General features: G+C 37.9%; 1 protein-coding gene across 1 annotated transcript; it reads left to right on the top strand.

Moving 5' to 3' along the window:
* Position 1: 1 nt before the first annotated feature.
* LOC110061864 (N-acetylgalactosamine kinase-like) lies at positions 2-11,489 on the top strand. Its single transcript, XM_020768724.2, has 15 exons — positions 2-133; positions 1,977-2,065; positions 2,598-2,721; positions 2,909-2,984; positions 3,966-4,037; positions 4,625-4,708; positions 5,966-6,024; positions 6,484-6,523; positions 6,959-7,042; positions 7,910-7,984; positions 8,304-8,392; positions 8,546-8,621; positions 9,215-9,367; positions 9,779-9,873; positions 10,077-11,489. Exons 1-15 carry the CDS (start codon positions 42-44, stop codon positions 10,282-10,284), a joined length of 1,416 nt encoding a protein of 471 aa, XP_020624383.1. The 5' UTR covers positions 2-41; the 3' UTR covers positions 10,285-11,489.
* Positions 11,490-12,733: the final 1,244 nt, after the last annotated feature.

Here is a 12,733-nt window from a genome sequence, read left to right as displayed (position 1 = left end):
GTTCAAGTTCCAGTCTTTTTCGATTGGGCCAAGTAATCAAAATGGCGGATAATGGGAGCGGCGTTTGTAGCCCGCCATTGTTTTCCTCCTTAGAAAAGGTTTATTTCGCTTCTACAGCAAAGGCAACTTCCAGGTAAGGGATCGGAGTTTACGTTTGTCACTGCGGAGGTATGCATTTCGTCCTGGATATAAATCCAGCAGCGCAACAATAAGATTTTACTACTTCCGGCTACGGGTCAGTTTTCAGCTTCAGGTGACCAAGACCTTTAGTTGAAGGAACGGGTAGCTAGAGAAAGCTGATTAGTTAAATTCTCCAAGAAAGAAGATACGAGTTTTTCTTCACTGAAAATTATGGCTGATTGTGAATTAATTCTCGCACGTGTCGCCCTCCTGCTCTGTTTAAGCTATGAGCTTAAGGCTTTATAATTTTACATTAGTTATCAAGTGTACACTAATTCAAAATTACACAAAATAGGCTTTAAAACAGACGATCTATGTTCATTTTGCAAGGCAGAACCGGAAACTTTATACCACCTACTTTATCATTGCTCCTTTGTTAAACGATTCTGGAGTGAGTTTCAAGGTTACTGGCACCAAATCTCAAATCAGCAGGCTCATCTTTCCCTCCAAGATGTTTTATTTGGAATATTATCCAAACCATGCCCTTTACTCAACTTACTGAACTATTTTATAATCATTGGTAAACTACTTATATGGGACTGCAGAAGATGCCAAATTCAACCCACAATTCAAGGATTTCGTACTAAAATTGCCATCAAATATGAAACGGAAAGTAAGATCAAAAAGAAAGATTATTTTAAAAAAAAGTGGGTACTAATCCCAAATTAATTTATGTATTATTTCATTTTTTTTGTTAATCACGTAGATGGCGTTATTATTATTTGAACTTTTTGAACAGCATGACAACTGTAACTGTTTTTTTTGTTTTTTTGTTTTTGTTTTTTTTCTCTTTTTCTTTCTTCTTTTTGCATTGTTAAAAGCACAAAGCTAATTAAAATATTCTCCCTTCTGTTGTATCTCTTAATTTTCAAGCTTTGTAGTATTGTTAGTATTAATTTTTGTGAGCAATGTAATCGCGTTTGTATATTTCATGTGAATAATCTATTAGTAAATAATCTCGGTACTGTTAGTTAATATATAAGTGTGTTCCTCATCATTGTATATTGTAGAGTTGTTATCGTAAGCTAATTATATATTTATTTTTGATCGTAAGTTAATTGTAGATATTTTATTCTTCTGTAAGTAACTTTAATGTAAGTAACGTATGTCATTGGTAAATTAAAAAAAAAAAAAAAAAAAAAAAAAAAAAAGTGAAATCATGTGATGATTTAACTTAAGCCTAAAGTAGATCTTTCAATATTGATGAGCATTTTTTTTAAGAACTATTATGGTTAGCTGTTGTTGGCAAAAACCTGGATGAAGAGACAAATTGTCTTATTGTGCTGTGGGTTAGTCAAGTGATTTTGCAAGGTTGCTGTGCCTGTTGTGGGTGTATGTCTAGGACAATTCTAGAGTGGTAGGATTATTTGTGATTGCTGATGCTGAATGCTGATTCAGTTTCTTTCTTTTCTTTGTTAATTGTTATCAGCGAGTACATGTTTATTTATTGGCATTTTGTTATGTGTGGCTGTTTAAGGGAGGTTATCAAGATGGGGGGTGTGGTCGTGTACCCAGCTCTAAAATTTTTCCATTATTCATGTACCACACATTTTACCTGTTCTCTGAAAACTTAATGCCTATAAACTGCCTTAGGTTTGTTGTCTTTAAGTGACCAGCTCACTGTTGTTGTCTTCTTTTGAGATTTCACTTCTCATGATATTAAATTCACTATTGTTTTAATCTTCATAAAATTTTGGTTTCAGGACACAATGTAGCCTTATTTAAGACAGATTATACTCGATGCTAGTCATGTTATTCACTAGTTACCGGTAAAGGTTTTATCTTTATTTTTGTAGATATGAAAAGATCAAAGGAACATTTTTAAACAAGTATGGTTCTCCTCCTGAATTCTATGCCAGAGCTCCAGGGAGAGTGAATATTATTGGTAAGCGTTGGTTATTCTGCTATCCTATGAGTAACTGTCTCTTGTTTAGACTGTCAGACAGAGATGATTAACACAATTATTAGTTTCTGAAGGAACAGTTAGGCTGCATTGGCAGGCAAGTGGAGCATAATGTCATAATGGAAACATCACCTTCACAAACTTGCTACAGCAGGGCAGCAGAAAATAGCACTCTCGCATTGTCCAGGACAAGTTGATTTTCCTTCTGGGCATTTGAGCGACTTTTTATTCTTTTTTGCCTGTTGGGTAAGGGATCAGGCAAGTTATCAGCCAAGTTAAGACTTTCCCAGGGCAAGCAAAATTTTGAGAGCAACCTGTCCCCAGGGCAAGCTGAAATTCAAGTTTTTTCAAGCCTTGTAAACAGCGATTAATTATAATACCATGATAAATTACTGCTGATTAACCTTTGCCTCCTCAAAAGCCCTTGTCCAATTTATTTCGCTGTTATTACTGGCTGTAGTACATTTCTTTGATTATACTGAGAACTCTTAATTATCATTATTACTGTTTGCAGGAGAACATATAGATTACTGTGGCTATGGAGTATTACCAATGGCTGTGGAACAGGATATTGTGATAGCCGTAGCACCTAATGATCAGAAAACACTCAATATATCCAATACATTCAATGATTTTCAGTAAGTGACCACTGCCTCAAAACAGGATCTAAAAATGTATCACACTTATTATTTTCTTTTCCTCTGATATCTCTGTGAAGGTTGAAAGCCAAGAGGAGAGAGAAAGAGTCAGAGCTTACAAAATTAAACATAAACCATGAGATTGATGTAACTTAAAAGTTTGATTATTTTGCTTTAATTTTGACAGAGATTTTAGTACTAGCTGTGAATATTACAAAATTGATGGGAAGGAGTGGTACCACTATTTCCTCTGTGGTTATAAGGTATGAAGAAATTTATGATTTATGTACATGTTTTTAGAGCAGTTTACTTTATAATGGCTTGTTCCAGAAAATATCCACACCCCTCCTACTGGTTTTTTTTAGTTTGAACCACCCTCCCATGCCATTAGAAATACTAAATTTGGTTCATACTTTCCTTTAAAAGTCTTAGTTTGCTTTTGAGACCTCTCCCTCCTTGCCATTTCCAATAACCCTCCTTTGGGTGGGTAATGGGTATTTTCTATAGCAAACATATTCCTGTGTGAAATAAAATTTTGTAATTTCCACTTGCCGGTAACTGAAATCTAAAAATATTAATTCACCTCCAACTGATTGCTAAGTGAGAAACGCAGTGGCCTCATGGTTAATGCACTCGACTCTGGATCGAGCAGTCCTGGCTGGGGACATTGTGTTGTGTTCTTGGGCAAGCCACTTTACTCTCACAATGCCTCTCTCCACCCAGATGTATATGAAATGGGTACTGGCAAATTCAGTGCTGGGAGTAACCCTGCAATGGACTAGCATCCAGGGCGGAGTAGAAATATTTCTAGTCATTTCATGCTACAGAAACTGGGATAAGCTCTGGCCTGATAAGCCACTTGGCTTGTATGCAGACTTAACCTACCTTTACCACTGAATCCTATGCATTTCGTTTGCCATTAGTTACAAGAATTCTGTGGTACATCAAAATGGACGGCACTAAGTCATATTAAAAGAGTTTCATCTATATTCTCAGCTAGCCAGTACACCCTCTCACTATGCAATCAGATTGAGGTCTAGAAAACCTGCTGGATTCACTCTGGTTCTGCTTGTGTATACTGGCAGTTCTCCTAGAACTCAAGTGTGCTTTTTTTCCTTCATAGCAGACCCTGTTTGCATGGAGGCAGGGTCCCCTTGGTAACTGGGCTACCCAGCCAGGAGGGGTAAAACATAGCAGGACAATGTTTTGACATTGTCAGGTTTTATTTATTTTAATTCTTGTAGGGACTACTGGACCACATGAAGATTACATCTCCAGTAGGCTTGAACCTTGTTGTGGATGGAACTGTACCAAAGGTTTGAAATCTTATTCCTGGGATCTTCTTTTTATAAACAAATCTGACTTGTTATTGAAATCTTCTGCAAACAATTTTTCAGTGTTTATGACAGGCAGGCAACAACTGTTAGGATTGTAGGTACATGTGTGCAATGTGTGCAGACATATGGGTTATTGACCAAGTGTGAGGTCAAGATGGTTGGATATTGGTCAAGTTCTCTTTTTTGCGTGTTTATGGAATGAGACAAAGTCAAGGTCCATAAACTCACAAAAAAAGAATGGGGTCAATATCCAGCCATCTTGACCGAACAAGCTTCTTCAATAAAGAATTTATTATATGGCTTTCTTTTGGGACATAGCAGGTAGTTCCAAACGGGTAGGATAGCTCCATCTTGCCTGATCAGGTAGCCAATCACAGTGCAGGATTTGGTTTATCTTGCCTGCTCATGGAGCTGGCAATATAAGAAAATGCACTTTTGGTGGATTATGTTGCTGTTATTGTGTGCACGTATTGCTTTAATGAATAATTCTCCTAAGTATCATTATTTTACAAAGCTCTCTAAACCCCTAGCTCTTTTTCTGTTTACTTACATGTATCTTGACGAAGAGTGCAGGGTTGTCTAGTTCGTCTGCTCTGGTCTGCTGCTCAGGACTGGCAACAGTTCATGCTAATGGACTTGAACTGAGTAAGGTATGCAACACAAGTCAGTAAGGCAGAAACCATTTTACTTTTCATTACCCTAACATTCACTTAAATTGCTTAGTTAAACCCTTCCTTCCTTTGTGAATTTTGGCTAGGGAAATCCCAGCTGTCATTTGCAGGGGTTTCATTTATGTTTTCAGCAGGACTATAACTTGCTTTCACAGGTGGGCAAAACTACTTGAACTGATCTTCTTTATAAGAACAACTTTCTGCTAGATGAAAGTGAAGAATGATCGTTGCAGTAAATTTTCCAATTCAAGCAACTGGAAAGAAGAAGCCTGAAAAAATCAGGGCTTCAACCGGATTCGAACCCGTGACCTGCGCAAATAGCGGTATTCGTGAAGGTTATGGGTTCGAATCCTGTTGAAATCCTGATTTCTTCAGGCTTCTTCTTTCCAATTGGTTAAATTGGAAAATTTACTGCGATGATAATTCTTCACTTTCATCTACAACCGCAGTTCCTATATGAATTATTTCATATATACTTCACATTATTTCTGCTAGATGGTCAAACCAGGCAGATAAAATCATCCCCAAATTTGCCTGGTGTCCAGCCTGGAATAAAACCCCTGCATTTCTCTAGTCCCTTAGATGTTGCTGTCTTAAGATTCAGTTTGTAACACTTCAAAAATATGATATAGCCTTTTTTGTGCAATCAGTCGCCAAGGAGCCTCACTCTTGTTAGTTTACTATGCTTGCCTGTGGGAGGATTGGGGTGCAATGAATTCAGCTTTGACTTTCTCTTCCAAGTCCTTATATAAATAGGATTTCTTCTGCTTTGCCACCCATGTGAAAAGAAATTCTTGTAGACCACGTAGTCAGAAGTTGCCTTCTATTAAATAAACCATCTGCAAGGCTGTGAGCATTTACCTTGTCAAACTAACTCATGTCATTAATTAGCTGTTAAATCATCGTCATCATCATCATCAACTTAAAGTAGCCGAGAACTGACATTAATGCACATCCACACACATTGGTGTCTGTACATGCACTGCAGCACCCATGCAATGTCCAAAACATTTGTTTTTTAAATTAATTATATTTATTTGTATAACAATTTACATGTACAATATAGTACAGCATATTTACAAAAAAATAAATATATAAAAATAAATTACAAAATAAATTACAAAATAAAATACAAAAGAAACAGGCGATGCTGGCTACAATCTAAATTGCAAACTATTACAATTTGTTTTATAATAGAAATTATAACATTTTTGCTATTTTCTTTGAATCCCATAGCATGAACTTGCAGAGGTTTGCACGAAATGTGAACGTTATATTGGAACTGAAGGTGGAGGGTAAGTAGCTAAAAGCATGTGAAACATGCTGAGAAAATAACTGTTTTAAATGAGCAAAAACTGAGAGAGAACTGTGGACTTTTAATTGACATATGAACCACATTAAGGCAGCCAAAGCAGTGATTACATGTGAAGGATCACTTTTAAACTCATTTAGCCTCAAGTCCGTGAAGTTCAATAGTTTGCCGAATGACTTGATCATCTGAAAAAACGTTTTGACTTTGAGGCACATAGACCGTTTTTTCTTTTGTTTTTAAACGAGCCCAGTTTGATTTAAATGAAATTAGGCGTGTCTAAAACTCATTGTCATAGAAAGGTTTTACGGCATTGGGGCTCGGACGCAAAGCCGCAAAATATTAGGAATGGCGTCCACATGGGAGCGGTAGAAAATGAATGAAATATTAAAGTAGAGTGTCGTTGATGCTGATAAAAATGTAACCGTTTTGTTGTGTTTTACAGTATGGACCAATCCATTTCATTTTTGGCTGAACCAGGAACAGTAAGTAAAACGATTTCTCAGTAAAACTATACGTATAAAAATACTTCAGTACTAAATGTAACTCAAAATATTGTTCATCTATGCGTCAAACTTTTCATGCCAATTAACGTGATTTATGTATCAGTGGACACTAAGAAGCACTGAAAGATAACTTTATGTACATGCAAGTAGTTGACTTGCCACTGAGTTAATTCTCCCTAACACGTAATTCTCCAGTTACCGGTCGTTTAACTCCCAAGTCAAGTAGCACCCTAGCCGGTTAGCCCCTAACCAATAGTCGATTAGCCCCCATCCACGCTTAAAGAACGAGAAATAGACAGTGTTTTCGATTTCTGGTTGGGGACTAAACGGTCAGGGGATAATCAACTTGGGGGCCAAAGACCTGATACCAATTCTCCTTTGATGTTTTTCTTTTGCTTGTTTGTGACTTTATAGGCTAAGCACATCGAGTTTGATCCCATCAGGGCATATGACGTCACTCTCCCAGACGGTATTGTGTTTGTGATCGCAAATAGCTTGGTATGTATTTTAAGCTGGGTTTCTAGCGTTGATGCAAAATAATGTAGTTCTTTTACTTCAGAGAAGTCTAGCTCAGACAAACCAAATGTGTTCACCGTTTCAAAGCATTGCCACAATCCCTGCGGCTATTAAAATTCTCACGTCATTTTTCGAACGACTCAGGACTTTCATTTTATCAGATGTTAAGTTCCGCGCAACTTTTATCGCAACATCTAGTGTTACACTTTTCTGCTCCCTATTGTTCTTCTTATTTTTAGCAGAAAGTTGGGCTTTTCTTTAGTACTAACTTATCTTCCCTATTGGGGATGCTAAATGCATGGAAAGCGCGCGATTTTGTGATACATGGGTCCTCTTTTATGGTCAAAGCTTCCAAAAGGCTTGAGAGAATTGCCAAATGTAGCAACGTTTAGGAATAAAATAAGAAAATTGGACCTTTCGGCTTATCTAAGTAACAACAGCAATTGCTGCAACCTGTGCGGACAGTAAATTTTTTCGCCCGAAATAAGAGGCCTCGCTCATCTATTAAGAAGAGAGGACGAATATTTAGAATTTCAAATGTACATTAATATAGAATTTTAGAATGTTAAACTTTAATTAATATAACATTATAATTAAGGCGTTTCTTAGGACAACATATACTCTTTTATTTCCTTTCATTGTTTGCCAATATTTCAATTTTAATTTTTTAAGAGAATCCTATAATACTGTTAATGAAAATTTTTAGGTAGAGTTGATACAGTGTCCCCAATTAGCCCACATGGGCTAAATACTTTGACACTTAAATAAGTTCTTACTAACTTAAAGTACGCGATTAATTTAAATCTGAATCAAAAGACCGTTATAGATGCTAAGGTTGTTTATATGTAGGTGGAAATGAAGAAATCTGCAACAGCTGGGACGCATTTTAACGCCAGAGTTGTAGAGTGTCGGTTAGCGGCCAAGGTATGTTTGTCTAACTTTGACTAAAGACGGAAAAGAAACTCGATGTTGTAAGTGACCAAGCTTGAGTTTCGGGTGTCTTCCTGATGTCGAGCACTCCTGAGGTACGACTCCGTAAAGAACGGCTGAAATGTGAGGGCCGATAGAGACCTTGTAGAAGGTCTCAGCATAAAATAAAATAAGTAAGAAAACTCCACCGAAGAGGAAATATTACGCCAGAATAAATTCTCAAACACTCTTCTGTCCCCGGCGAGGATTGTTATTAAAGAAACTGTTATGGAACCAAGGTTATGAATTTACCTCCGCTTCTTTTCACCCATAGGTGTTGGCTAAAGAAAGCGGCCTGGATTGGAAAAGTGTGCGACGTTTGAGTGAGGTACAGCAAGGCAAAGAAAAGAGCTTGGATGAAATGTAAGCTGTGCGTAGTTAACAATGCGTCGTTTTAATTCAAATGAATCTCAAATGAACAGGTGTTTTCAAATCAAATGTGGAATATTTATTATTGTGATAGAACTGATTCGAGTAAGAATGTAACGTATGTTTTTTTGTTCGTGTTTGATACAGGGTACAGATGGTCGACTCATGTCTTCATTCAGAGCCCTACACAAAGGAAGAGCTTTGCAAATTTTTTGAACTCTCGGTATGTTGATAGAACAAAACCAGGTGCAATTTGTGCCCTAGTCTCCCGGTCTTGTGATTTCTAAAGTAATAACTAGCCTTTCTTAAAAGGCCCCAGCAAACCAGGGGCCCGTTTCTCGAAGGTCCCGAAAATTTTTCGCACCCGGAAAGCCATAGCAATATCTGGATTACAGAGCTGTTTTATTCACATATTCACATATTCTTAACACGATCAGTGGTTCTCTTCATTCAAGAAGTTTCAAGCGTATACGCTTCTCCATTTTTAGATACAGATGAGCTAAAAATGACTTTTCGGGCCCGAAAAGTTTCCGGGACTTTCGAGAAACAGGCCCCAGGAACCAGTTGTGTTTCCCAAAATTATTTCATTAGCGTGCAAATTTGTTACGGAAGGAAAACATTTTTTTGTTTTGCGCAAAGACGCTGAAATAAAATTTTCATCCGCAACAAATGCTTGGCTAAACTTTGAAGTGGTAACAGTCTGGTAACAAGCTTTGTAAATACGAGCAGATAAATATTTGCTGTAACCTCGCTAGAATTAGGTGCGCCCGGCCTCTTGGTTACAACTCAAGTCATTGCTTTTACATTGTTTTACAGGAGGAAGAGTTGATCAACCAGTGCATGAGTCCCTCAACTGCGGGTGTAAATAGCTTTAAACTTCACGACCGAGCCAAGCATGTCTACTCTGAAGCGTCTCGAGTGCTCAAGTTTAAAAACGTCTGCGAGGAAAAACCTGCTAACGCTGTTCAGGTAAGGACAGTACTACTGAAAATTGGAACGAATCCTAAAATAGTCGCCACTGATTGTGCTTTTGGGGCTGTTTTAATCAATAGGTGGTTTCCCTGTTTTCAAAGATTTCCGATACGAAAACCAAGAAAAAGTCTTCAATTAGAAAAACCTCCTCTTAAAGGTGGTGGTTGTTGTTGCATTTTGTTTTGTGGCTGTTTTCCCGCGGGTGCCACCAGTCGAATGTTTTCCCGCGGATGGCAACAGTCGCATGTTTTCTCGCGCTTGGTGCCGTTTGCGTGCTTTTGCTGTGAGCTCTGATTCAGTGGTGCATTTCGTTATCGCGGCGTTTACTGTGATTGGCCAGATGTGATGACTTTGTTTTCGGTTATTTTCCGTGAAAACTTTTGTTGTTGTTGTCTTGTTTGTGATTAGGTTCTGGGAGGCCTGATGAACGAGAGCCACGACAGCTGTAGTAAGATGTACGAGTGCAGTTGTGAGGAACTCGACCAGTTGGTGAATCTCTGCAGGTATTCATTCAAATAGTCCTTACCACCTAATATACTCTAAAATAAACATCAAAAGGGACGGTAATAACTGTTTTTCTTACCTTATTAGAATTTGAAGCTATAATTGCGTGAAATCATCAAATATCTTTTTTCTCATGAAAATAAAAGACCTTTCTGGCCACTTAGAAACAAGTCTTTGCAACATGAATCACTGTATTTTTCAGGCAAGCTGGCGCAGTTGGTTCCAGGCTCACAGGAGCGGGATGGGGCGGTTGCACAGTATCACTGGTACCTGTTGACGTCATCGATGATTTCATGAAAAAAGTGCATGACGGGTACTATGCCGCTGACCCTGAGAAACTTCAACGAGTATCGGAGAGTCTGTTTGTTACTCAGCCAGGGAGTGGTGCGGCAATATTAAAGCTTAACTAACGGATAATTTTAAAGATTTATGGGAAGAGAACGTAGAGGGGTAAAAGATTTTTTTAAGAGACACGAGACAGTCTATTTGTTCACAGAGAAGTTAGTTTGGGTTTTTATTTTGTCAGTTTTCTTTCAGTAGAACTTTAGGCAGGTAGACATGCATGTAGGTATGTAGGTAGAGTTTTGTTTTCTTTGCGAATATTCCAGAACGTCATTAAATAGAAGGGCATTTTTCCTTGATGAGGGCATCAGGTTTATGTTTAAGGCCCCGCCAGTCCACACTACGCCGGAGAAATTTGAAAACGGGGTTTTCACTCTGAAAACGCAGCAAATGTTTTCCGTTCACACTTGGTCGGGAGAAATGTGAAAACGCAACAATCACCAGTCGTTTTGGAATTGCTTGAGGAAAGCTCTGTTTTTGTCACGGATTAGTGTGGACGGCAGGCCTAACCGTAGAAATAAAGCTGCGTTTTCAAATTTCTTCGGCGTAGTGTGGACGAGACGTAAAGGTTAGGAGCAGATTACGGTTAAGACGTGGTATAGGAGTTTGTTTGAATTATCAGCCCCAGGAATTTGATTGATTTCAACAAAAGCGGTTTTCTGATGCCATTGAAATACAATTTTGTTTTCGCTGTTTAATTGGTTTTCTTCGTTTACTGTTCGTGCAACGTACTCAGCCAATGAAAGAAAGGATGGAGAACCTTTTAGCCAATCAAGTCCAAGCTAAAACCAGTCGTGATTGGCTTAGTAGTTTTCCCGCGCTTTCTGTTGAAGATTACGCTCAGTCTATGGCACGACTTCCTAAAAGAAAACTGCTCTATGATAGCCTGTCAATGATCTTCATAAGGAAACTACTCTTTACAATTTAGGACTTTGAATTCCATAAAAGAGGCAATTTAAGATTTTTAAGTTATTAGAGAAAGCTATCAAAGATGGTATTGCAAAAAGGCTTTATTGCCCTGTTTTTCATTTTTTATTCGTGAACGTTGTTGAACAAACTACAGCGTAGCTAACGGTAAATAAATAGTCCATGAAGTGAAGTCTATAAAGAGAAAAACATTTTGAAAAACTTTCAAAAACAAAGTCTGATTCGCACTTCAAATCACAACATTTTCACTTGATCTTGTTTACAGCTACAGATGTAAGTAATTTGATTAAACTTTATCTATTCAGACACCAAGGGAAAAAAACTAATAAATCATATTTTCTAACTACTGATGTTTATTTGTTCATTTGTAAAGCAAACGTCAATCTTCGTGTGCCCATTTTATCCTTTCCATGAAAGTTCTCAAGCTTTCTCTCCTCTTCCTTCTGTAGAGCGCGGGAACGAGGTCGAAAAGACGAGTGAAAGACGTAACTTTACGGAGATGCACACAGTGACTGTGATTGGTTATGACTTGCGCGCGAAAATGCGAAACTGTGCAGCAGCCAATCAGAGACGCGACACGGATCTCTGTCAAGCTGCGTCATCCGTATGGAATTTTTGGGTGGAAACTCGCCCGAATTTCTCGCGGAAAAAAAATTCTATTTTCTCGAATATTTTCTCGAGGGAGGAAGAAATAAGACACTGGGAACGAGGTTGGCCATGAGAGAGGAATGGACCAATTTCGATGAATTAAAATTCAGCCTTACACAATAGAGCTGAGCACGAGGCTCTGGGGAATAAACCCCACAAACTCTGTAGTTATTCCCCAGAGCCTCGTACTGAGGCCTATTTTTTTAGGCTGAAATTTAATACATCGAAATTGGTCTATTTGAAAAACATACTGAAAACAGCTCCTACTGCAGAAATGAACTGTACTCCCATGATGTCAAAGGTCTTCACACTTCTTTTTGCAGCCTCTTGTTTGTTATTATAGTAAACACGAATAATAACAAGCGACGTAAATGACATCAAACTGAATGATATAACATACTTCCTCACCGTTTCATAAAACAACAACCCGAGCGTCTCATAAAACAACATGTGTATTTGTTTTTGTTTAATTAGTATAAATGAGAAGCGGCGGAATTTTGTGGTTTACCTTTTCAGCCTCGTCAATCGAGGAAATCTGCTGTGCAAATGTTGCCAGGAAAAAATCCAGTAAAACAACAAAGCCCTTCTGGCGCTTTTAACCGTAATGCGTTGTTTCCGCTCAGTGTTTTCAATATTCAATCCATTATTATACGTTGAAAGTTAAGTTAAGAGGGGCAAACACTCTAGATAATCACCGTTAAGAGGCGGAAAAGAGTGGTTATTTTAGAAGATCGTTAACTCGAAGAACATTTTAATTTTTTCGTTGATTTTTGGACAGCTAAGAGGTTCCAGACTGTTTAATTGAGCCGGAAAGGTATGTAGAAAAGTGAACGCCTACTGAAAAAAGGTTCTTTTGTCGGGCCGCGATCAAAGAAATTGGCTTTTTATTAAAAACTTTTAAACAAGCTACGTTAAGAGTTTAATGTAAGGTTTGAAAACTCA

This window comes from Orbicella faveolata, unplaced genomic scaffold (assembly GCF_042242905.1).
Source record: "Orbicella faveolata isolate gen_17 unplaced genomic scaffold, um_ofav_v1 contig_2, whole genome shotgun sequence".
NCBI lineage: Eukaryota > Metazoa > Cnidaria > Anthozoa > Scleractinia > Merulinidae > Orbicella > Orbicella faveolata.
This window is presented reverse-complemented; position numbering and strand designations above follow the sequence as displayed.

Coding starts and splice junctions, on each gene's coding strand:
- LOC110061864 (XM_020768724.2), top strand. CDS start 42: ATGGCGGATAATGGGAGCGGCGTTTGTAGCCCGCCATTGTTTTCCTCC. Junction 2,066..2,597: donor AGGGAGAGTGAATATTATTG/GTAAGCGTTGGT, acceptor TACTGTTTGCAG/GAGAACATATAGATTACTGT. Junction 4,038..4,624: donor TGGATGGAACTGTACCAAAG/GTTTGAAATCTT, acceptor ATCTTGACGAAG/AGTGCAGGGTTGTCTAGTTC.